General features: G+C 39.1%; 1 protein-coding gene across 4 annotated transcripts in view; it reads right to left on the bottom strand.

The window, feature by feature from the left end:
• Nucleotides 1-27184, bottom strand: part of ATAD2 (ATPase family AAA domain containing 2) — a gene marked incomplete at both ends in the record, with an annotated part of 68924 nt that overhangs the window by 23121 nt on the left and 18619 nt on the right. For 3 of the 4 annotated variants that reach the window (XM_080694558.1, XM_080694559.1, XM_080694560.1), the window contains 8 exons: nt 3591-3681; nt 4735-4894; nt 11707-11795; nt 12564-12738; nt 15995-16110; nt 19434-19542; nt 21427-21534; nt 25990-26107. In XM_080694558.1, the coding sequence (XP_080550684.1) occupies nt 3591-3681; nt 4735-4894; nt 11707-11795; nt 12564-12738; nt 15995-16110; nt 19434-19542; nt 21427-21534; nt 25990-26107 (966 nt within the window). The remainder of the gene's footprint in view (nt 1-3590; nt 3682-4734; nt 4895-11706; nt 11796-12563; nt 12739-15994; nt 16111-19433; nt 19543-21426; nt 21535-25989; nt 26108-27184) is intronic. The other variant, XM_080694561.1, reaches the window with a different exon arrangement.

Here is a 27184-nt window from a genome sequence, read left to right as displayed (position 1 = left end):
AATATTTCAAGTAAAATGTAGTAAAATAAGACTAAATATTTACAAAGTGAACTTACACAATGGTAACCATCAACAAATCAACTTGTGAATAGAACATGTATACTTAGTACAGCATAAGAATCAAGAGCAAGAATTTTAAGATTAGATTAAATCCAAATTCTAGTTTGTCATTTACTAGTTATACAATCTTTGGAGAAACAAACACAGAGATTAACACGATGACTAGAAAAATGTAAACAGTTGTAACAACTATTGTCTACTTTGCTCTCAAATTCCCCCAAATGGCCAAGTTGTCAAGTATCATCTAGGACTTTGGAGATGAAAACATTTTAATAAGAGATGAGGTGGACTTCCGGGAAGATGGCAACCGAAAAAAGCAGCGTTTACGAGCCCTGCTAAAACTCGATCTCTATTGCCACAAAATCAGCGCTTTTTATAGCCAGAAAATGCCATCAGCAGAGAAATAAAAAATGTAAACACAAGGGACAGAGAAAAAAAAAAAAGACTAGAAGAACAACCAGAGACCAGAAATCAAACCCGTAATGCAGCAGTGGAGCCACGCCAGCACCATCTTCCCTCACAGCACCAGGATCCAGAGAGGAAAGGTAAACAAGGAGCTGAAGTGAGCAGCTGCGGATCATTCGAATGTAATTCAGCAGTTCTTTCTGCCCAAAGAACGTCTAAAACTCCCAGTGGTCAAGCTCAGCATGCCTTCCAGGGACTCAGAACAGAGCTCAAAACCAGAAAAGAAATACACCAGCCTCACAGCCGAGGGCGTGGTAGCGGCGCCATATTGCCAGCAGCGACAGTGAGTTCACCACGCCCTTGACAGCTCCTGATCAACACAAACAATAACTGTGAGTGAACAATAACTGTGAGTGAAATTGTGGCCCCTAAAGGAGAAATACCTGTACTGCATGCCCAGGGACTTTGATAATCTCCCTGGGTCTGAGATTTTGCAGTCCAACCCAGTGAAGGAGTAGCGGTGGCAGAGATACCACACCTTAGTCACAGCTCCCGGTGTGAAAACGCCCAGCCCGGCATCCTCACGGTCTCGCGGAGCCTTGATTAACTCCCTGGGTCTGAGACTTTGAGATACAACCCAGTAAAGGAGTAGTGGCAGCTGAGATTACAACAGACTCGAGATACAGAGCACCCTAAGTGAAGTCATAGTGATCCAGGGAAGGCACAAACTTCTGAAATCATGGGAAAGAGGAACAACAATAGAGCAATGAATGCCCACAATCCCATATTATCAGCACCTGATAACACAGAAATTCAGAGATCTCCAGAAGATCAAATCAGGAATATAACCGTAGAAATAATACAGGACCTTCGAAAAGAATTTAGAGAGTCTAAAAGACATAAAGGATGCAATCATTGAGGTAAAGGCCTCAATTCAAAGTATAAACAATCAATTAGACCACATGGAGAATAGAATCTCGCTCCTAGAAGAGGATCACTCCAAAAACGAATGCATAATTTATAACTTGGGGGAAAAAAAATCAGACAGCAGGAATCTGACATTGAAGAAATATGGGGCCATTTTAAGAGAGCTAACCTAAGAATAATCGGAATAGAGGAGGGAAAAGAAGGTGAAACCAAAGGGATCAATAATATCTTCAAAGAAATAATAACAGAAAATTTTCCAAATTTCTGACCAAGAGGTTGGTACACAGGTCCAGGAAACTTATAGAACTCCCTTTAGACAGGATCAGAGAAGAGGATCCCCACGCCACATAATTGTCAAAATGACCAATGTGGAAGCCAAGCAGAGAATCTTAAAGGCAACAAAAACAAAGGGCCAAGTGACATTCAGAGGCAAACCAATTAGAATCACTCCAGACTTCCCAAACCAAGTCATGAGAGCCAGAAGGGCTTGGAGTAACATATTCCAAACTCTGAAAGAAAACAACTTCCAGCCAAAAATTTCCTACCCAGCAAAACTTTCTATCAAATTAGATGGAGAAATAAGAAGCTTCCACGACAAACAGAAACTGAAGGAATTTATGTCTTCAAAACCAGCGCTAGAGAAAATACTCAAAGAGATTAACTACAAAGAAGAAATAGGTAACACACACCAGAACCAGAGAAACAAGATTTTCCATCCAACAGACAACTAAGATTGGTTATCTGTGGAGATTCAGAGAAACAAGATTTTCCATCCAGCAGGCAACTAAGCAAAGAATATATTCATGTGTTTATTGATTAAAATCTTTGGAGATTCATTATTTATTTTAGTCTTTTACCTATCTCTAAATTGTATTGTTTACTTTTATTGTTGCTTATTTTTAGGATTTCTACTTGGAATATTAATATACCTTCAGATATAGCATTTGGAAATATTTTACCCCATTCTATCAGTAACTTTTAACTCTGTTTACAGTGTCTTTGGATGTACAATATTTTTTTATTTTCTAGGAAGTTTGTTTATTCTGTTGTTGCCTGTGCCTTTGAAATCATATCCAAGAAATCACTGCCAATTTCAATGTTGTGAAGTGTTATGACCCAGGTTTTCTTCTAAAAGTTTATAGTCTTAAGATTTACATTTAGGTCTTTTATCTATTTTGAGTTAATATTTGTATATGGTGTTAGGTAAGGGTCCAGTTTTATTCTTTTTCATGTAATTAATATTTTTCAACAATATTTAGTGAAAAGATTATTTCCTTCACCAAATGTTCTTGGAAACTTTGTCAAAAATAACTTGACCATATATGGAAGAATTTATTTCTAGGCTTTTTATTTTACTCCACTAGTTTATATATCTGTCTTTATAGCAGTACTACACTGTTTCAATTATTGTAGCTCTATAATGTTTGAAATCAGAAAATGTACATCTTCTAGCTTTGTTCTTTTTCGAGATTGTTTTGTGAATTTAGAGTTCATATTTCATCTTAGGATAGATTTTTTTTCTGGGGAAAAAAAATGTATGATAGTTTTACTTTAAAAAAAAAAAAAAGCTGGGCGTGGTGGCGCACGCTTGTAATCACCATGCTTGGGAGGCGGAGACAGGAGGATTGCGCAGGTTCGAAGCCAGCCGTGCTGGCTTAAGAGACCCTGTTTCCAAATAAAAAAGTATAAAAATAGGTCTGGGAGTGTAGCCCAGAGGTAGAAGGGCTTCCAGAAACCCCAGTACCACCAAAAAAAAAAAAAAAAAAAAAAAAAAAAAAAAATCCTCTGGTAAGAAAGAAAGCAAAAAGTAATACTGAAGTGTTATCTATAAGTGATCAAAAGTTTGATATCAGACAAATGAATCTGTTATGTGAGATTATCATTGTTAATCTTGGATAAATTGCTATATTAGATGTCAACCACTAAGCCAAGCATGGGAAGGAGGGATGGGGAGGGAATGGGGTGAGGATTGGGTAGGGGCTAACTGGGCGATGTGTGCATGTATGTCTACAGAAGTTTTTTATCCCATTACATTATGATGTATGAATACAGTGCACCAATAAAAAAACTAAAAAAGAAAGAGATGAGAAACAAACACAATTTTGTGTTTCTTTACATAAAACTTTGTTAAGACTACAACTTGTCCCATCTTTGAAATGAATGCAGTGTTTCTTTTAAGCACTTAAAACAATGTTTACCAACACAGCTTTCTGCTAGTTCATCTAGAAATATGTCCAGAGGTTTGGGATTCCAATTCCTTGTGTGAATCTTTAGAATCTCTTTCCGAGCCTATAAAAAGAAAGTTTTATTTTTTTACAAATATAATAACATAAAATACTATTCAGATTAGGGAAATTTCAGTCTTAAGCTACTTTTCATTATTTGAAACTAATCAAGACATTATAAAAGAAACATGAAACAATGAAAATGAGAATAAAAGATTTATAAGTTTATGGAAATTAGTTTCATTGTTAAAAAGATTTGCATTGATTAGTGTCCAAGTTATAAATGTAAACAAGAGAAATATACTACCTAAGCCAGCGCGTGTGCAGCTGGCTTGGAACCTGCTGCGATCCTCTTGTCTCCGCCTCCCAAGCCTGGGGGATTACAAATGTGCACCACCATGCCCAGCTTAAGAACTGTTTTTAAAAGCTGGGTGTGGTGGCACACAATTGTAATCCCAGCATTTAGGAGGCTGAGATAGGAGGATGTGGTTCACATACTGCTTCAGCTACTTAGTGAGGCCCTCTGTAACTCAGTGAGACCCTGTTTCAAAATAAACAAAAAACTGAGCTGGGGGTATAGCTTGGAGGTAGAATGCCTCTGGGTTCCATCCCCAGTAAGGCAAAAAAAAAAAAAAAAAAAAAAAAAAAGGAAAAGAAAAGAGCCAAGGCTAATGAAATGGCTAAAGGCTGATTGCTCATTAAGCCACTGAAGCAAAACTGACTCTACCAAGAGGCTATGTTTAAATTGAAAGAATTTTAAGAGCAATTTTAGGGAAGCATTGTTATACTTACAGAAAATAAAATTATCCTATGAATTATTATTATTATTTTGTGTGTGTGTTTGCGTGTGTGTGTGTTACTGGGAACTGAACCCAGGGGCACCTTACCTCTCGGGTATACCCCCAGCCCTATTTAATTTTTTATTTTGAAATAGGCTTTTACTAAATTATAGAGGGCCTCATGTGAACCTAGGATTCTCCTAACTCAGCCTCCCTGTTTGAGTTCTTTTGGAATGATCACTTATAAAGATCAAAAAAAAACCTCAAGAATCTTCAAGCTTTATTAATAATAAAAAGTAACATACTTTCTCAAAATCTGAGAAATTATTAAATCTTACATCTTTATCAGGTAGGCTAAAAAGGAGCTCTCTGTCAAAGCGACCAGGCCTTCGTAATGCAGGGTCTATAGAGTCTAGTCTGTTGGTAGCACCAATGACCACAATTTCTCCTCTGCCGTCCAAACCATCCATAAGAGCTAGCAGGGTTGAAACAATAGAACTAAATTTAAAAACAAGAAAAAAGATTAATAATATAAACATAAAATGTAACATTCAATAATATTTTTTCTTTTGGTGAGATTTAATGTATCATACATGTGAACAAGTTTTCTAGTTACTTTTAGTAGATTAAAAGAAATCTGTAAGATAAACTAAATGCCACATAGAACTTGAAATTAATAGAAAACATGGATGGTCTGTTACCACATTTTTTTTTAACTACAAATAGATCCTGGAAGTCATTTCATAAAGGAACATAATAGTTACCAAACAAATAGTATCTTAAAATTATAGAATGGCTGGGAGGCTAAAACAGGAGGATCACAGTTTGCAGACAGCCTCAGCTACTTAGGCCCTTTGCAACTCAATGAGACCCTGTTCCAAAATAGTAGCTTGGAGGTAGAATGCCCCCTGGGTTTCATCCCCAGTACCTAAAAAAATAAAAAATAAAAAAAATAAAAAATAAAAAAAAAATCCTGAGCTATACCCCAGCCCTATTTTACTCTTTTATTTTGAATCAGGGTCTCATTGAGTTGTAGAAGGTCTAAATTGCTGAGGCTGGCCACGAACCTGCAATCCTCCTGTCTCAGCCTCCCAAGTACTGGGATTACAAGCATGTATCACCATGCCCAGTTTGAGATAAAGACTTTTAAAACACTCCACAATATTACTACCCTAAAGTCAGTAAGTCTTTTTTTCCCTTATTGTGATGCTGGGAATTAAACCCAGGGGCATTCCACCTCTGAGCTACACTACCAGCACTAAAGCTCTGCCTCCTGAATGCTGGGATTACAAGAGTGCGCCACCACACCCAGCTATCTATCTATCTATCTATCTATCTATTTATTTATTTATTTATTTATTTATGGTACTGGGGTTCCTGGAAGCCCTTCTACTTATTTATTTATTTATTTATTTATTTATTTATTTATTTATTTATTATGGTACTGGGGTTCCTGGAAGCCTATTTATTTATTTATTTATTTATTTATTTATTTATTTATTTATTTATTTATTTATGGTACTGGGGTTCCTGGAAGCCCTTCTACTTCCGGGCTATGCTCCCAGACCTATTTTTATATTTTTTTGTTTGGAAACAGGGTCTCTTAAGCCAGTGCGGCTGGCTTCGAACCTGCATGATCTTCCTGTCTCTGCCTCCCAAGAACGGGGATTACAAGTTTGTGCCACCACGCCCGGCTTATTTTTCATTTTAAAGCAGGGTCTCCCAAAACTGGGTGTGGTACTTGGGAGGCTGAGACAGGAGGATCACAGGTTCATGGCCAGCCGCAGCTACTTATGTTTTCTGCAACTTAGTGAGACCCTGTCTAAATAAAAAATAAAGTAGGGCTGGGGATGTAGCTTAGAAGTCAAAGGACCCCGGATTCAATCCCCAGTCCACAAAGTAAGTAAGTAAATAAATAAATAATTTAAAAGAACAGTGTTTCCTTAAATTGCTGAGGCTGACCTCCAACCTGTGATTCTCCTGCCTAAGCCTCCCAAGTACTGGGATTACAGGTGTGTGCCAATCAAGTGAGTGACAGGAATTCTTTTTTTTTTTTTTTTATACTGGGGGTTGAACCCTGGGGCATTCTACCTCTGAGCTACATCTCAGCCCCCCCCCCTTTTTTTTACTTTGAAAAAGAGTCTTGCTAAGTTACTGAGGGTCACACTAAGTTGCTGAGACTGCTTTTGAACTTGTCACCCTTCTGTCTCAGCCTCCTAAATACTGGGATTACAGGTGTGTGTAATCACGCCTGGCAACAATACTTCATTAATATCACCTAATTTTCCCATTGCCTTCAAGTATCTTAATCAGTGCCAGGAGAGAATCTAGGGTGTGGCTTATGCTAAACAAGCACTTTACCACTAAGCTATAACTTTGGCCACTGGAAGTATCTTTTTATGTTTGATTTGTTCAATCCAGGATCCAGAGATTACATTTAGGCATTTGTCCCTTAAATCCTTAATAGTTCCTATTATATCCCTCACTTTTCTCCCTTTTTATTTGTTGAAGAAATGTAGTCATTTGTCTCATAGAATTTCCTTCCTACATTTTGAATTGGCTAACTGCTTCCTGAAGGAGTCATTTAACTAAATTCCTCTTTCACATTTCTATAAACGTACATACAGACTTAGAAAGAAGCTTAGTAAGTTAGGTAAACTATTTGTAATAGCAAAGTCCATAGAAAATATCCTATTTTTCCTACTGAATCACTGCAGGAAGAACATGATACAGGTTTCTCACTTAAGATCAAGTAGTGGGTTGGGTTTAGGTGAGCTGTTATTAGCTTCCTCCAACATAAATTTCCTTATCAACTTTTTTAACTTTAATTTTTGCTGTACTAGGGACAGAACCCAGGAGCATTTTACCTCTGAGCTACACCCCCAGCTCCTTTTTAAAATTCTTTATTTTGAAACAAGGTCTCACTAAGTTGCAGAAGGCCTAAGTAGCTAAGGCTGTTTGCTAATCTCCTGTCTCAGCCTCCCAAAACCAAGCATGTGCCACCACGCCTGGCTACTTTACTCTTTTAGTAGCTAATGGTAATTATTGTTTAGATCAAGATTTCTCAACCTTAGCACTATTGAAATTTTGGGCCAAAATTATTAGCTTTGAGCTGGGCATGGTGGTGCACGCTTATAATCCCAGCATTCAGGAGGCTGAGACCAGAGGATCGTGGTTTGCAGACAGCTTCAGCTACTCAGTGAGGCCCTCGGCAACTTAGTGAGACCCTGTTTCAAAATAAAGAATAAAAAATAGGGCAGGGGTGTAGCTCAGAGGTCAATTGTTCCTGGGTTCCATTCCCAGACCCCCCCTCCCAAAAAAAAAAAGGCTTTGGAGAGCTGTTTTGTATTTTGTAACATGCTTAACAGCATTTCTGACTTCCAGTAGATGCTAGTAATTACCCCCAATCAATTCTTACAATCAGAATTATCACCAAACATTTGTCTCCTAGAAGGGGGAAGGCAAAAATCATCCACAGGTCTAAGCCAGGAATAGTGGTGCACACCTGCAAACCCAGTACTTGAAAGGCTGAGAAAGAAGAGTTGCAGGTTCAAGGACAGCCTCAGCAATTCAGGCTTTCCGCCACCTAGCAAGAACCTATTTCTAAACAAAAAATAAAAAGAGTTGGGGGTATAACTCAGAGGTAGAATGCCCCAGGGTTCCATCCCTAACATCTCACTCTCTCACACATACAAACACACACACAACCCGACAAGTCTATACTCATTGTTTGATAACAGGACCTATCATTCCCTTTTCATTTATTGGTTACAATTTTCCTATAAAGAATTATATTACTGAGCCAGGTATGTGTCCAACACTTGTAATGCCAGTACTTGGGGAGACTGACAGGAAGATTTCAGGTCTGTGCCCAGTCTCAGCTACTTAGTGAAACCCTGTTTTGAAAAAATAAAACACAAAAAATAGGGCCGGGAGTGTAACTCAAGAGCTAAAATGGCCCTGGTTCAATCTCCAGTATTGAGCCCCCCCCCCCAAATTACATTACTGCCAGGTATAGTGGTGTACTCCTACAATCCTAGCAATAGGAAGGCTGAGACAAGGATCATAAGTTCAAGGACAGCCTCAACAACTTAGTGAAGCCATCAGCAACTTAGCTCCTACTTCAAAATAAAAAATAAAAGGGCGAAGGGAAAAACTTGGAGGTAGAATGTCCCTGGGTTCTCTCTCTCTGGTACCACAAATAACAATAACAACAACAATAAATTCATCATAGCTGGACAGGGTGGTACATGCCTGTAATCCCAGTATTTGGGAGGCTGAGAAAGGAATGCCATAGGTTCAAAGCTAGCCTAAGCAACTTAGTGAAGCTCTCCACAACTTAGCAAGACCCTGTTTCAAAATAAAAAATAAACTAGGTGTGGTGGTGCATGCTTGTAATCCCAGCATTTGGGAGGCTGAGACAGGAAGATTGCAGTTCGCAGACAGCCTCAGCTACTTAGTAAGGCCCTTTGCAACTCAGTGAGATCCTATTTCAAAAATAAAGAATTAAAAATAGGACTAGGAGTGTTGCTCAGAGGTAGAATGCCCCTGGGTAACATCCCAAGTACAGCAAGTAAAATAATAAAATAAAATGAAATGAAATATGGCCAGGGTGTACAGTTTAGAGATAGAACGCCCCTGGGTTAAATCTTCAGTACCAAGGTAAGTAAATAAATAATTTTAAGCTGGGTGTACTTTTTTTTTTAACTGTTTTTTTTTAAAACAGGTTCTCGTTAAGTTGCTGAAGGTGTTGCAAAATTGCTGGAGCTGGCCTTGAACCTGCAACCCTCCTGTCTCAGCTTCCCAAGTATATGTACGCCTTGATGCCTGGCTTTACAATGTTAGTATTACTAGCAGTAAGATACAAAATATAGTTTGTCTTAATGTGCTAAAAAAAGAAATAAAAAGCTTTAAGGTTTACCCAGTTTCAATGGTTAAAAAAAAAAAAATCTTACGTAACTAAATTTCTTTTAAAAAATACATACTTGAAATGGCTTTTTGCCGGGCGTGGTGGCGCACACTTGTAATCCCTGTGCTTGGGAGGCTGAGACTGGAGGATCGCACGGGTTCAAAGCCAGCCTCAGCTACTTAGTGAGGCTCTCAGCAACTTAGTGAGACCCTGTTTGCAAATAAAATATAAGAAAGGTCTGGGAGCATAGCCCGGAGATAGAAAGCCTCTGGGTTCCACCCCCAGTACCACACACACACACAAAAAAAAAAAAAAAAGAAAAAAAAAAAAAAGAAAAGAAATGGCTTTTTGTTTTGTGGTGCTAGAGATAGAAGACAGAAACATTCTACCATTGAGGTACACCCCCAGCTTTTTAATTTTTCTTTTAGTTTGAAAACACAATCTAAGCTGCTGAGGCCAGCTTTGAACCTATAATCCTCCCGTCTCAGCCTCTCAAGTACTGGAATTACAGAAATGTGTCACTGCGCCTAGCTAAATGGCATGTTTTTGCTAGTTAAAATTATTCTATAACCTTTTCACTAAAATTTCTTCAATCTCTTTAGAATTGCCCCAAAATAGAGTACCCATTCAATTTATATAATTGTAAAGTAATGGCAGTATTAAATGTTTCTCCCTACTAATATAACAAAGCCAGTATAATAAACTGTTTCACATATAAAAGAATTACTGATTACTAATGGGACATGCAGAGATAAAAACTATTTTTCTTTTTTTGCAGTACTGGGGATGGAACCCAGGAGCACTCTACCTCCGAGCTACCCCGCCAGCCCTGATTACAACTACTTTTATTATGGTACTTTGGCATTTCAATTTACTCAGTAACCAATGAAATTGTCTCTCATCAGGTAAAGAAAGCCCAAAAGACAATAAATATTTTAGATGTTAGAAAACTCAAAACCTAGCCAGGCGTGGTGGCACACGCTTGTAATCCCAGCATTTGGGAGGCTGAGACCTGAGGACTGTGGTTCGCCGACGGCCTCAGCTACTTAGTGAGACCCTGTTTCAAAATAAAGAATAAAGGCCGGGCGTGGTGGCGCACACTTGTAATCCCTGCGCTTGGGAGGCAGAGACAGGAGGATCGCGCAGGTTCGAAGCCAGCTTCGTGCGCTGGCTTAGGAGACCCTGTTTCCAAATAAAAATGTAAAAATAGGTCTGGGAGTGTAGCCCGGAGGTAGTAGGGATTCCAGGAACCCCAGTACCACCAAAAATAAACAAACAAACAAACAAACAAATTATTAAATAATCGGGCAGGGTGTGTAGCTTGGAGGTCAAATGCCTCTGGGTTCCATCCCCAGACCCGCAAAAAAACAAAACAAAAACAAAAAACAAAAAACAAAAAACAAAAAAACCCTCAAAACCTATCAATCACATTATTGCTGTGTCTTATTAACTTTCTACATTACCAATAATATAAAGCAATGCTGGCATATATGTAGACATGTTAACATGTATTTTAGGGTATCCCCGAATAAATTAGGCAATTACATATTTAACTCATGAGACCATTTGAAAAGAACTGAAAAACAATTAATTGGAAATAAAAGTAATTTAGATGTAAGAAAATCTAGGACATTCGCTCCCTTTGATAAGCACCTAATCATGGGGTCTAGTTTTTCCATCCTTAAAATAAGAAAGCTGGGTGTGATAGTTATCAAACACCTATAATCCCAATACTTGGGAGGGCTGAGACCAGTGGACACGGGTTTGCGACCAACATGTTTCAAGAAAAAACAAATAAAGACCTGGAATGTAGCTAGGAAATAAAATGCCTCTGGGTTTAATTTCCAGCATACCTCCCCACAAAGAGAAGAGGTTGGGCTAGTAAAATCTTAAACAAGCAGTAAGGCCCTGAAGACATAGTTTGGGCCAAGCAGTGTCTTAAAAGCATATGAATTAGTAATATTTAAGATATTTTAAATTTTGAATGCAAAATTCAAGAAAGAAAATATATTTCTCTACTCAGCCAATTTCTGTATGCTAATAATAGGCTGGAACTAAGGCTAACTGGCTATGGTCTTGTGCTAGGACCACCATGTCTGGCAGCTTCCTCACCACATCCCTCTTCTTACCACTGGTCTGCCTCACTCATTTCGTGTGCCTCACCTTACTGTCCTGTATCTTGAGTTAAATCTTCTGTACCCAAGATTTTTATACTGTATTCAGAACAACCTGACACTCAGAATGGGTTCTCGTTTTCCTTTCGTATCACACATTAGGGTTTTATTATAAAAAAGGAAAACTACTGGTTTGTAAATAGTTTCTTTTATCATTTAAAATTCTCTCTTATACAATATCAACATAGCTCAGAATATAGAAAGAAAAGTCATCAAACAACTTTTACCTGTGAATTTGATCTTGCCTACTTGACCGTACTGGAGCCAGACCATCGATTTCATCAAAGAAAATAATTGATGGGCGCATCTGATAAGCCTAAAAAGCAGGTCCAGTGGTCACATTTAATCATTAAAAGCCTCAAGTATATCGATTTAATATAAACCATTTTAATCCACTTTCATTCAAATGTATTTGTAATCTATAATTATTTGTAATTTATAAGCCTAATGTAATTTCTAAGAACCATATTTTAACCACTCACACTAAATTATAATAACATCGTTACATTTTAACTGGAAGCATTCAAAATACATACATGATTGATTATATACCTTAGATTTCATATAGCTATTTTTCCTGGGATAGATGCAAAAATACCTATTAAAGACTAACTGTGGAGACAAAGAGTAAAAGATAGTGGCAGTCTTCTTCCTTGTCAGACGAGGAAAAAATTAGTTAGCAAGACATTTTAAAAATGTATTTCAGTAAAGAACCCAGAAAGAGATTTAAAAACACCTGCAGCAATAACTCAAAGCACAATGTAATATCTCACAATATACTTTCAATACAATCTGAGATGGGGAACTGAAAGCCACAATGACAGAATGGTCTTCAGCTCCCATATGGAGACATAATTCACTTCTACTCTGAGTATGACAACAAAGAACATAGGTACAATTATTCATTTCTTACTATAAATCTGTGTACTATAGGTCAGTGTTATCTTGACACATAAAAATAATCTAGAAAGATTATATAATTTATAATTGTTCTGAGTGGTTAAACACAAGATTTAGCTAATGCTTAAAGTTACATGTGCATAGAGTATGGAACCACCTATAAAGGCAAATGTTAAGATCATACCTGGTCAAATAGCAATCGTAGCTGTCTTTCAGATTCCCCTACCCATTTACTCAGACAATCAGCTCCTTTACGCATGAAAAATGCTACTCTTTTATCCCCTTGACTGCATTCATTGGCAAGTGCTCTAGCAACCAGAGTTTTTCCAGTTCCAGGTGGACCATAAAACAAACAACCTCTGTAAAATAATATAGTAAACATTTTAGCACTACATTAAAATGTTGGCTGGGTGTGGTGGTGCATGCCTATAATTCCAGTATTTGGGAGGCCGAGGCAGGAGGATTGCAGGTTCAAGGACAGCCTCAGCAAGTAGTAAGACTCTCACCAACCTTGTGAGACCATGTTTTCAAACAAAAAATTAAAAAAAGAAAAAATCAGGGCTAGAATATGGCCTAGAGATTTAGAATGCCTCTGGGTTTCAACCTCAATACCACATATACACATACATAAAAGTTATACACTTTAGTACTACATAAAAAAGACTACTGAAGCTGGGCGTGGTGGGACATGCTTGTAATCCCCAGGCTTGGGAGGCGGAGACAGGAGGATTGTGCAGGTTCGAAGCCAGCCTTGCTGGTTTAAAAGACCCTGTTTCTAAATTTAAAAAAAAAATGTAAAAATAGGTCTGGGAGTATAATCCAGAGGTAGAAGGGTTCTAGCCCAGGAAGGGTTCCATCCCCAGCACCAGAAAGAAAAAAAAAAAAAAAAAAAAGACTACTGAAATAAAAATTAAAAACCAATTCCATGAATTCATTTAGTGAATAAAAAAAATTAAGACAAGCAGGGTGTGGTGGTGCATACTTTATTCTCTGTACTTGGAAGGCTTAAGCAGGAGATTAAGTTGAGGACAGCCTCAGCAACTCAGTGAGACCCTGTTTCAAAATAAAAAATAAGCTGGGCATGGTGGTACACACTTGTAATCCCACGCTTGGAAGGCTAAGACAGGAGGATTGCACAGGTTCGAAGCCAGCCTCAGCTCCTTCGTGAGGCTCTCAGCAACTTAGTGAGACCCTGTTTCCAAATAAATTATAAAAAATAGGTCTGGGATTATAGCCCAGAGGTAGAAAAGCCCGTGGGTTCTACCCCAGTACCAAAAAAATAAATAAAGCATAAAATAGGTCTGTGAGTATAGGAGCATAGCCCGGAGGTAGAAAAGCCCCTGGGTTCTACCCTCAGTACCACAAAAATACAAATAAATAAATAAATAAATAAATAAATAAATATAATAGGACTAGGGGTATAGCTCAGAGGTAGAACACTCCTGGGTTCAATCCCTACGACTGCAAAAAAAATAAATTTCAGAGCCAGACATGGTGATATATGCTTATATTATAATTCTAGTATTTTGGAGGCTGAGACATGAGGATTGCATGTTCAAAGACAGCCTTAGCAAATAGAGACTCTCATCAACCTAGCAAGATCTTGCTTCAAAATAAAAATAATACTGGGGGTATAGTTCATATATAGAATGCCCCTGGGTTCAATAACACACACAGACACACACGCACGCACGCACGCACTCTTCACAGCACAATTTAAAACCTGGAAGTTGAGCTGGGCGTGGTGGCGCACACTGGAAATCCCAGCATTTGGGAGGCTGAGACAGGAGGATCGTGGTTTGCAGAGAGCCTCAGCTTCTTAGTGAGGACCTTTGTAACACAGTGAGACCCTGTTTCAAAAAACTAAAAAGAATAAAAAAAATAGGGTTGGGGTGTAGCTCGGAGGTAGAGTGCCCCTGAGTTCCATCCTCAGTACCGAAACAAACAACAAATAAACCCCTAAGAATTAATATTGATTATTACATGATTAATATAGAAACTATAAATAAAAACCTTTATGATGTTTGTGGTACTAAGCATTGGATCCAGGGGAGCTCTACTACTGAGCAACACTCCCAGCCCTTTTTATTTTGAAACAAGGTCTTGCTAAGTTGTCTAGGCTGGGTTTGAACTTGTGAACCTCCTGTCTCAGACTCCCAAATATTGAGATTAAGAATGTGTAGCATCATGCCCAGCCTAAAAGATTTTATCTCATCTATTCAGGGGAGAAAAAATGTGTATTATAATGAAGAACAGTAATTAAAATAGTTTGTTTTTTTCTTTTTTTGGTACTCGGGGTGGAACCCAAGGGCCTTCTACCTCTGGGCTATACCCTCAGACATATATATATATATATATATATATATATATATATATATATATATATTTTTTTTTTTTTTTTTTTTTTGGTGGTACTGGGGTTCCTGGAAGCCCTTCTACCTCCAGGCTACACTCCCAGACCTATTTTTACATTTTCATTTTGGAAACAGGGTCTCCTAAGCCAGCGCGCGCGGCTGGCTTCGAACCTGCGCGATCCTCCTGTCTCCGCCTCCCAAGCGCGGGGATTACAAGCGTGCGCCACCACGCCCGGCTTTATATATTTTTTTAAAACAGGGTCTCACTAAAGTTGCTGAGGCTGGCTTTGCACCTGTCTCAGCCTTTCAAGTACTGGGATTACAAGCATGTGCCACAACGTCCAGCTAGTTTGTTTCTTTGTTAATTTACTAAGTTATTTCAACTAGGCACTTTCAAAATTTCCTATAAAAAGTAAATAATGTTTAATATTAATTAAAAATGTAAACAATAAAGAATACTTTTATTTCTGTGGTACTGGGGGTTGAACCCAGGGGCTTTTCTACCTATGGGCTATACTCCCAGACCTTTTTTTATACTTTATTTGGAAACATGGTCTAAGTTGCTGAGAGCCTCACTTAAGTAGCTGAGGCTGGCATCAAACCTGTGCAATCCTCTTGTCTCAGCCTCTCAAGTGTGGGGATTACAAAGCGTGTGCCACCCTGCCTGGCTATAAAGAATACATTTAAAATTCACCTATGTTGCTGGGCGTGGTGACCCACGCTTGTAACCCTCCCGCTTGGGAGGCGAAGACAGGAGGAGGGATCACGTAGGATCAAAGCCAGCCTGCTGGCTTAAGAACCCTGTAAGGGTTTCCAGGAACCCCAGTACCACCACCACCAAAAAAAACAAAACAAAACAAAAAACAAACAAGCCAAAAAAAAAAAAAAAAAAAAGAAAACAACAAAAACAAAACAAAAAACAAGCAAGCAAAAAAACAACAAAAAACAAACAAGCAAAAAAAAGAAAACAACAAAAACAAAAACAAACAAGCAAAAAAAAAAATTCACCTATGTTTAACTGTGATCTATTTGTAGCACTTTTACATGGTAAAAAAAAAAAAAAAAAAAAAAAAAAGCTTATTAATTTAAAAAAGTTTACAAACCAATTTTTATGCTAGGTGATCCAGGGAGAAGTTATATTAAAAAAAAGAGAATCAAGGTCTGGTGTTCAAAACTGAGTTTATCAGCAAAGGTTTAAAAATCAGAAGCAAGAGATGCATAGCACAGATTATGGTTAAAATCAAAAGTATATTTAAATTACCTTGGAGGCTGAATTTTGAATTTTTCAAAGACTTCTGGATATAGTAATGGAAATACCACCATTTCTTTCAGAGCTGCAATATGATGAGACAGACCACCAACACTATCAAATCGTACCTGGTAAGGAAAGAAAATATCGACAATTGCAGATTTGGAGTCAAAATTAAAATGTTATCCCACCTCTAAACTATACCAACTCATATCAATTAACAGTTAATATCAATTAAACAGTTGTGGCCCAAATATTTTTTTTAGAGGAGGTACTGGGGTTTGAACTCGAAGGCATTCTACCTCTGCTCTATACCATCAGCTTGATTTTATATTTTATATGGAATCAGGGTCTCACTAGGTTGCTGAGAGCCTCACTAAGTTGCTGAGGCTGGTTTGAACCTGCAATTCTTCTGTCTCAGCCTTTTCAGAATCATGCCCAGCTAGATCCAAAGTTTAAAAAAAAAAAATGTATATAAAAGCCAGGCGTGGTGGCGCACGTTTGTAATCCAAGCATTTGGGAGGCAGAGACTGGAGGATCATGATTCACAGATACCCTCAGCTACTTAACAAAGCCCTTCCCAGTTCAGTGACACTGTTTCAAAAATAAAAGACTAAAAAATAGGGCTGTGGGTGTAGCTTGGAGGTACAGTGACCCTGAGTTATATCCCCAGTACCGGAAAAAAAAAAAAAAAAAAGTATATAAAGATTAAAGTTTCAATCCAGGTGTAGTGGTATACACCTGTAATCCCAGTATTTGGGAGGCTGAGATAGGAGGATAATCACAGATTTGAGGACAGCCTCAGCAAGTGGTGAGAATCCTAGCAAGACCAACCTAGCAAGACTATTTCAAAACAAATATAAATAATCTCAGCATTTGGGAGGCTGAGACAAGAGGATCACGGTTCACGACAGCCTCAGCTACTTAGTGAGACCCTGTTTCAAAATAAAAAATAAAAATTAGGGCTGGGGGTGTGGCCCGAAGTTAGAATGCCCCGGTGTTCCATCCCTACTATGCAAAAAAAAAAAAAAAAAAAAAAAAAAGTGCTGGAGGTGTAGCTCAGAGAATACTCCAGGTTTAATCCCTAGTACTAAAAAATACTGACAGGAGGATCATGGGTATAAGGACAGCCTCAGCAAAAAGCAAGACTCTAATCAACCTAGCAAGACCCTATACTTCAAAATAAAAATAAAATAGAGCTGGGTACGTGTAGCTCAGAAGTAGAATGCCTCTGGGTTCAATCCTAAGTACCACAAAATAAATAAGTACAGACTGGTGGTATACCTCAGAGGTAACACATCCCCTGGGTTCAAATCTCTAGCACCATTCAAAAGTATTAAGTAAGTAGAAATCAAAGTTTATATTTAAAAAACCACTGGTTTAACTTAAAAACTAAGCCAGCTAAGTAAGTGGTGCAATGTCTAGAATCCCAATACTTAGGAGGCTAAGACAGGAAGATCATATGTATAAGGCAGCCTCATCAATTTAGTATTTCAAAATAAAAAATAGGAGCTGGGTGTGGTGACACATGCTTGTAATCTCCACGCCTGGGAGGCTAAGACAGGAGAATCATGCAGGTTTGAAGCCAGCCTTAGCTGGCTTAAGAGACCCTGTTTCCAAAAAAAATAAATAAAAAATAGGTCTGGGAGTGTAGCCCGGAGGTAGAAGGCCCCTGGGTTCCATTCCCAGTACCACCAAAAAATAAATAACTTAACAAATAAAGAAATAGGGATGGGGTATAGCTCAAAGATAAAATGTCCCTGGGTTCAATCCGCAGTGAGACAGTGACACACACACACACTCGTGTGCGTGTCCGCCCCCCCCCCACCTCTCTAACAACTGGGAGTGGTTGAGTATGCCCGATCCCAACTACTCATGAAACTGATGCAAGAAAACAGCAAGTTTTGCTGCCAGCCTAGGCAACTCTGGAAGATCTTGTGTCAAAATAAAATCTCACTTAATTCCAATTACAATGACAACCTTTAAAAATACAAACAACAGTCGGGTGTGGTGGTGCACGCTTGTAATCCCCACGCTTGGGAGACAGACAGGAGGATCCCGCAGGTTCGAAGCCAGTCTTGCTGGCTTAAGAAACCCTGTTTCCAAATAAAATATAAAAAAATAGGTCTGGGAGTGTAGCCCGGAAGTACAAGGGTAAAAACAACAACAACAAAGCCAGGCACAGTGGTGGCACACACACTTGTAATCCCAGTGCTTGGGAGGCTGAGACAGGAGGATCACACAGGTTCAAAGCCAGCCTCAGCTACTTACTGAGGCTCTCAGCAAGTTAGTGAGAGAGACTCTGTTTCCAAAATAAATTATAAAATAGGCTTGGGAGTATAGCCCAGAGGTAGAAAGCCCCTGGCTTCCACCCCCCAGTACCACACACACAAAAAATAAATAAATAAAAATACAAACAACAACAAATTGTTGGTGGGACTGCAAATTAGTGCAACCACTTTGGAAAACAGTATGGAGGATCCTCAGAAGAATGAGAATGAACCTACCATATGATCTAGCAATGGCATTTCTGGGTTATCTACTCAAAAGAATGAAAAGCAAACTACCAAACTAATGCATGCATATATATGTTCATAGCTCCACAATTCAAAACTGCCAAACTATAGAACCAGTCAAGATGCCCATCAACAGATAAATGGATTACAAAAACTATGGAGTATATACACAATGAAATTTTACTCGGCCATAAAGAACAAAATTATGTCATCTGCAGGGAAATGAATGGAACTGAAGAACATTATGCTAAGTAAGATTAGTCAGTCACAAAATGTAAAAAATTGGATGCTCTCCCTAACATGCGGAAGCTAGAGAGAAAAAGGGTCATAGGAGGATCTCTAGACAATGAAGGAGAAACCATAGATGAGCAAATAAGATGACCTGAGAGGGAGGGGAAGGGGAGATTCCCTAATGTACATGATATACACTCACAAACCTAACAAAGTCATCACTAAGCCAAACATGAGAAGAGAGAAGGGGATGAGGGTAGGGCTAAATGAGTGATGTGTGCTTGTATGCCTCTACTATCTTGTACCCCATTTAGATGACTACAATGTGTCATTAAAAAAATAAATAAAAGCCGGGTGTGGTAGCACTTGGGAGGGGGAGACAGGAGGATCGTGCGGGTTCGAAACCAGCCTGGCTGGCTTAAGAGACTGTTTCCAACTAAAATATAAAATAGGTCTAGGAGTGTAGCCCGAAGGTAGAAGGGTTCCATCCCCAGTACCACCAAAAATAAATAAATAAATAAATAATAAGTAAGATTTCACAAGGGGCTGGGAATGTAGCTCAGTGTGTACCTAGCAGAGTGAGGCCTGGGGATCAATCCCTAGTATTACAAGCAAAAAACCAAAACACAAAATAAAAACGTATCCAAAATAAAGAACAGTATCACGGTTCAAGTCAAGTACACATTTCAAAGTGCAGTACTCACTGAAGAATCTAGGTGCATCGGATCAACATCGGCGAGGCTTGCTCCGATTTTCATTCGATCCTTATAAATCCCCCTTAATTCATCTTTCCGAAAATTTAGTGGGAGACACCTATTTGTGAAAAATTACAAAACGTAACACCCATCAAGTCAACCTTCTCCCCAAAATCCATGTTAAACTATAATGATCTTTCTTTCTTTTGTTTTTCTTTTCTTTTTTTCTTTTTTTGTGGTACTGGGGTTCCTGGAAGCCTTTTTACCACTGGGCTACACTCCCAGAGCTATTTTTTATTCGAAGGTTCGAAGTCAGCCCCAGCTACTTAGCGAGGCTCTCAGCAACTTAGTGAGACCTTGTTTCCAAATAAAATACAAAATAGGTCTGGGAGTATAGTCTGTAGGTAGAAAAGCCCCTGAGTTCCACCCCCAGTACCACACACACAAAAAAACCCTAAAATCTAACAGCATATTTTACAAAAAGATGTATATCTCAATGCAAACTAAATACATTTCAAAAACTCACAGCAACATGGGGCAAGTGAGTACTGTACACTAGACATGGTAGATCTAATGTGATAAGAGTAAAGGATACAAACACTGGTTGGTTTGTGTGCCCCTCTATTTATTATGTTTCTTTCTTTCTTTTTTTTTGGTGGTACTGGGGGTGGAACCCAGAGGGTTTCTACCTCCAGGCTATACTCTGAGACCTATTTTTTATATTTTATTTGGAAACAGGGTCTCACTAAGTTGCCGAGAGCCTCACTAAATAGCTGAGGCTGGCTTCGAACCTGTGTGGTCCTCCTGTTTCAGCCTCACAAGCGCTGGGATTACAAGTGTGCACCAATCACACCTGGCTTATTATGTGTCAATTGTTTTTTATACTTTATTTTTTTACTCTGATAGTATTTTATTACTAAAGTTCAAGCACTGCATTTTAATTCACCCACATCTTTAAAATGGAGAGTCCTTTACCTATCTACTCCATATTATTACTATAAAAATAAATTGAGTTGTTAATATATTTGAACTTATAAAATCACCTATTAGCTGGGCGTGATAGTGCACACTTGTAATCCCAGCATTCGGGAGGCTGAGACTGGAGGATCGTGGTTCACGAACAACCTCAGCTACTTAGGGAGACCCTCCATAACTTAGTGAGACCCTGTTTCAAATTAAAGAATAAAAAATAGGGCAGGGGGTGTAGCTTGGGAGGTTGAATGCCCCTGGGTTCCATCTTCAGAGCCACAAAAAAATCATCTATTATATATGTATATAATATTTACTGTATATAATTTTTCATTATGGAGAAAAATTACCTATTATTTGTTCTATGTAGACAAAAGGGTATCAGAACGGTCACAAAACACAGGAAGGGCTGGAGGTGTGGCCCAGTGGTAATGCCCCTGCCCAGCACATGAGACCCTGGGCTCAAGGAATTACAAAAATGAGTAAATCTTTTCATTTTCCCTAAAAGTTCCACAATGAGAATATATTAAGTGAAAAAAAATATTTGAGGGAATCTTTTTTTTTTTGCGCTACTGGGGATGGAACTCAGGGGCATTCTACCTCTGAGCTGCACCCCTAGCCTTATCTTTTACTCTTTATTTTGAAACAGGGTCTTACGGAGTTAGAAAAGGCTTCACTAAGTAGCTGAGGCTGTCTGTGAACTGTGAGCCTTCTGTCTCAGCCTCCCTAATGCTGGGATTACAAGCGTGCGCCACCACGCCCAGCTGGAAAAAAAAGGTATTTTCTCAGGTCATTGTTCACCAAACACCACTGTGGGATTCCTAATGGTGTGGGGTGTGGCAAGAAAGTGTGACCATATGTTCTAACCTCCATTTGTTTCAACTATAGGTATTTCTAAGATAATTTTCTGGTTTACATATTGATGTATGGTGCAACAAAATAGTCTAGCTATACCTTTTCCAAATTACTATAATTTCTCACCATTCCAAAAAAAAAAACAGTAACCTAAAGAGTCCTCAGTATGGCAACTCACCTATTGATAGCTCTATTACGGCTCCTTTTTCTTCGCCTCTCGAAGTGCTGTTCATCTTCAGAAGAGGAAGATGAAGTAGAGTCACTACTATGGATTGCATGCCTTCGCCTAAAGAGCAAAATCAAAAGGGAGGCAGAGGAAAAAAGGCACAAGATGTTAGCATAGAAAATACCCAATGAGCCAGGCGTAGTGGCACACGCTTGTAATCCCGGTACTTGGGAGGCAGAGTCAAGAAGATCACAGGTTCAAGGATGGCCTCAGCAAGTAGTGAGATTCATCAATCTAGCAAGACCCTATTTTTCAACATAAAAGTAAATTAGGACTAGGGACATAGCTCAGAGGTGGTACTGGGGTTCCTGGAAACCCTTCTACCTCCGGGCTACACTCCCAGACCCATTTTTTATATTTTTACTTGGAAACAGGGTCCCTTAAGCCAGCAAGGCTGGCTTTGAACCTGCACGATCCTCCTGTCTCCGCCTCCCAAGCGTGGAGATTACAAGCGTGTGCCACCATGCCTGGCCAAACACTATTGTAAATGCTTTACATGTGTTAATTTTCCAATTCTACAATACTATGAGATAAGTGAGTTTTCCAGGTCAAAAACCTGAAGCTCAGAGAGGTTAAATAACTTGCCAAAGATCATTAATGCATGGTTGCGCTGAGTTCTGAACCTAGACACCTAGTCATGGATTCAGGTTATTAGTTTTTTCTATACTGTAGAAAGGCCATTATTTCAGATTTTAAAATATGACACATAAGCCGGGTGTGGTGGCGCATGCTTGTAATCCCCGCACTTGGAAGGCTGAGACAGGAGGATCGCGCAGGTTCGAAGCCAGCCTCAGCTACTTAGTGAGGCTCTCAGCAACTTAGTGAGACCCTGTTTCCAAATAAAATATAAAAAATAGGTCTGGGAGGATAGCCCGAAGGTAGAAAGCCTCTGGGTTCCACCCCCAGTACCACCAAAAAAATAAAATAAAATAAGACACATACACCACATCTGCTAATTTTTTGTGTGTGTTTGTGTATGGCACTAAGGATGGAACCCAGGGGTTTTCTACCTCTAGGCTATACTCTCAGACCTATTTTTATATTTGATTGGAAACAGGGTCTCATTAAGTTGCTAAGAGTCTAAGTAGCTGAGACTAGCTTTGAACCTGTGCGATCCTCCTGTCTCAGCTCCCCAAGTACTGGGATTACAAGTGTGCGCGCCACTACACCTGGCTTGCTCATTTTTTTTCATTTAACTAAAGCCCAATGAAAATATGGCAAAGACAAGCACTGAATCAACACTTTGAACCCAACCAGAGATTGAGCTTCTGGCCAGTTTTAGCTCTTTGACAGGGAGGATTTAGGAATACTGGTAAAGTGCACTATTGTTACCTTGCTATTCAAAGGAGCTAGGTTTGTCCATAAACTACAGACTACAGTAAAACAAAAACAAAAACAAAAAAAAAACCCTCTAAATTACTAAAGGTGAGTAATCGTAGGAAGAGAATCTGCTCAATAAAGGCAATCATCTTTTTTTTTCGGGGGCGAGAGGTGGTTGTACTAGGGACTGAACTCTGGGGCGTGCTAACCTTGAGCTACAGCCCCAGTCTTTTTAAATTTGCAACAGGGTCTTGCTAAGTGGCTGGGTCTCACCAAGTTGTGGAAGCTGGCTTTAATCCAGAGACCCTCCTGTCTTAGCTTCCCAAGTACTGGGATTACATGTATGTGCCACCATGCTGGCTAAGACAACTTCTTGAAGCTCTACTATGGTAAACATACCAAGAAAACCTTGAAAGATACTGTTAATGTGGCTGCAAGGTTTCTTGACCAATTGTCATGAATACTTTGTGTGTGTGTGTGTATATATGTGTGGTACTGGGGACTGAATCCAGAGGTATTCTACCTTCAAGCTATACTCCCAGTCTGACTTTTTATTTCTTATCTGGAAACAGGGTCTACCTAAGTTGATGAGAATCTCACTTCAACCACACTCAGCTTGTCATGGATACTAAGAGCAATATCCAAGTAATATTTTAGGGATATGCTTTATTTCCATTTCATATCTTAGTAGGTGAATAGTACATGAGTTATAAACAAGCTATTCAAGTAAAAATAAAATGGCTAAGCAAAATGACCACATTAAAGTGATTGGAAGAGATAAGACTTTTACAACGCACTGAAAAGGAAGTTAAAAAAAAACAGGCTTAAAGGGCTACATTCAAAAGGTCATGTACTAGCTGGGCGTGGTGACGCATGCTTATAATCCTAGCATTTGGGAGGCTGAGACCAGAGGATCGCACTTTGTGGACAGTCTCAGCTACTTAGTGAGGCCCTTTGCAACCCAGTTAGACCCTGTTTCAAAATAAAGAATAAAAAATAGGGCTGGTGGTGTAGCTTGGAGGTAGTATGCCCCTGGTTTCCATCCCCAGTACCACCAAAAGGAAAAAAAAAAAAAAAAGGTCATGTACTAATAAACAAGTGTTAAAAACTTTGGAACCCTCATATACTGCTTGTGGGAATATAAAATGAAGCAATATGGCAGTTCTTCAAACATTAAACAGAGTTAGCACTTGACCCAGAAATTTCACTTAGAATTATATACCCAAAAGAAATGAAAACATTTGTTCACACAACAACTTGTACATGAATATCCACAGCAGCATTATTCATAGTAGCTAAGTGGAAACAACCCAAATGTTTAGCAAATAATAAAAAGATAAATAAAACATGGTATATCTATATAATTGAATTTTATTTGGCAATAAAAAGAATGAAGTACTGATATATGAAAAAAACTTGTAAAGGTTAAACTAAGCGGGGGAAAAAAACAACAAAGAATTCCACTTAAAAGAACCGGGTGTGGTGGCACAGGCTTGTAATCCCTGCACTTGGGAGGCAGAGACAGGAGGATTGCACAGGTTCGAAGCCAGCCTCGCTGGCTTAAGAGACCCTGTTTCCAAATAAAAATAGGTCTGGGAGTGTAGCCTGGAAGTAGAAGGGCTTCCAGGAACCCCAGTACCACCAAAAAAAAAAAAAAAAAAAAAAAAAAAAGAAGAAGAAAAAAAGAAATACCCTAAAATAAGAAAATAAGCAAATCTAGAGATGAAACGTACATTCATGGCCACCTAGGACAGGGAGATGGTAAGACTGGTGGGGGAGCACTGAAGAACTCAAGGCTTCTTTATGAGGTGATGAAAATGTATTAAAGGGGTTATAGTGAAAGATGCACAACCCTATGAATATACCAAAAGCTGCCAAGTTGTGCAAGTTAAACTTTATCTCAGTGAAGCTGTTACCACCACCAAAAAAAAAAAAAAAAAAAAAAAACCAAGTTTAAAAAGGTTATTAAAACCAATACTAGTTAGGTATGGTGGCACATGCCTGTAATGCCAATACTTGGAAGGCTGGGACAGGAGGACTGCAGGTTTAAGGACAGCACCAGCAACTTAGCAAGACCCTAAATAACCTAAAAAATTTCAAAACAAAAAAATAACAAAAGGACTGTGGGTGTAGCTCAAAGGTAGAATGGAACTGGGTTCAATCCCCAGTACTCCCCACAAACCCCAAAACTAAAGCCAAGTTTGATGGTTCACACACCTGTAATCTCAGTACTTAGGAGGCTGAGACAAGTGGACAGAAGGTTTGAGACCAGCCTCAGCAACTTATCAAGACTCTCAGCAACCTATGGAGACCCCGTTTTAAAACAAAATAACAACAAAAGGGTTAGGAGTACAGCTTGGAAGTAGTGCCTATGGGTACACTCCCCAGTTGCTACAAAAACAAAAAGAGCCAGGCGTGGTGGCACATGCTTGTGATCCCCATGCTTGGGAGGCTGAGACAGGAGGATTGCACAAGTTTGAAGCCAGCCTCAGCAACTTAGTGAGACCCTGTTTCCAAATAAAGTATATAAAAAAAGGTCTGAGAGTATAGCCCAGAGGTAGAAAAGCCCCTGGGTTCAACCCCTAGTACCACCAAACAAACAAATAAAAATTCTAAGAAGGTCAGCAAATTCCAGCTGATCTGTCCGGTACCGGGGATGGAACCCAGGGGTATTCTACCTATGAGCGACACTGCCAGCCCTATATTTTATTCTTTATTTTGAAACAGGGTCTCACTGAGTTGCAAAGGGACTAAGTAGTAGCTGAGACTGTACTCCTAGACCTATTTTATATTTTATTTGGAAAGAGGGTCTCACTAAGTTGCTGAGAGCCTCACTAAGTAGCTGAGGCTGACTTTAAAACTGTGATCCTCCTGACTCAGCCTCCCAAGCACAGGGATTACAAGCGTGCACCACCACACCCAGCTGACTAAAAGTGGATTTGATACATCTAATTTATCAAATTAGATGTTTGGGAGGCTGAGGCAAGAGGATTGCAGGTTCAAGAATAGTGTTAGCAATGTGGGGAGACTCTCAGTGACCTAGCTAGACTGTTTCAAAACAAAAAAAGTGCAAAGGCCTGGGGAATGTAACTCAAAGGTAAAATGCCCCTGGGTTCAATCCCCAATAAAACAACAACCACACACACACACATACTCTCTCACTCACATGTGTACATCATAATTTCAGAACCAAACCTGTTCATTCTTTTACAATAAGGACTTCTTGGTCCTGCAGAAGATAGTCGATATCTTGGTCTTGCAGGAGAAGCTGGGCCACTATAAAATATGTTGCGCTTTCTCTGGTGACGTGGTTCTGGAAAAAGAAAATACATTTATCTATGGGGATAATTTTACTCTTCATCTAAATATAAAGATGCTGTCTTCTATGAAAGTACTAGTAAAATAGCTACTACAGAATGTTTTGCTTTTCATTCCTTGTACCATTTATGCTTGCAGGGTTGCTGTTAAAAATGTCTAACACTGCCAGTCACAGTGGCACAAACCTATGTATTCCCAGTACTTGGGAAGCTGAGACAGAAGGATTACAGGTTTGTGGCCAGCCTCAGCAATTTAGTGAGGTTTTCTGCAGCTTTGTGAGACCCTATTTCAAAATTAAAAAATAAGATGCCAAGCGTGGTGGCACACGCTTGTAATCCCAGCATTCGAGAGGCTGAGATGGGAGGATCGCAGTTCGCAGACAGCCTCAGCTACCTAGTGAGGCCCTCTGCAACTCAGTGAGACCCTGTTTCAAAATAAAGAGTTAAAAAATAGGGCAGGGGGTGTAGCTTGGAGGTCGAATGCCCCTGAGTTTTCTTCGTAGACCTGCCAAAAAAAAGGGCTGATGGTTCTACTCTGAGGTAGGATGCTCCTAGGTTCAATCTATAGTTCCACAAAACAAAACAAAACAAAAAACACTAAAACAAATAGGGCTGAGGATTTAGTTCAGAGGTAGACATTCTTGGGTTCAATTCCGAGAGGGAATGAGAGTGAGATACACACATCAGACACCAATAAACCAAAATACACACTGGCCATAAACCACTGTGATATATATATGCCTAACAGGTGATTATCAATCACCTCAGCATATAAATGTTTACAAGCACTGAAGTGCTATGTTAACAAATCATAAGCAGTCTTATCTATACAACCTGATGAAATAAGTCAGAAAAAAAGGGTATGCAATATAAAGTAGACATGAGCTGGGTGTGGTAATGCATGCTTTAATCCCTGTGCTTGGGAGGCGGAGACAGGAGGATCGCGCAGGTTTGAAGCCAGACTTGCTGGCTTAAGAGACCCTGTTTCCAAAAATAAAAAATTATAAAAATAGGTCTGGGCGTCTAGCCCGGAGATAGAAGAATTCCATCCCCAGTACCAACAAACAAACAAA

This window comes from Muscardinus avellanarius, assembly GCF_963383645.1.
Source record: "Muscardinus avellanarius genome assembly, chromosome: 4".
NCBI lineage: Eukaryota > Metazoa > Chordata > Mammalia > Rodentia > Gliridae > Muscardinus > Muscardinus avellanarius.
This window is presented reverse-complemented; position numbering and strand designations above follow the sequence as displayed.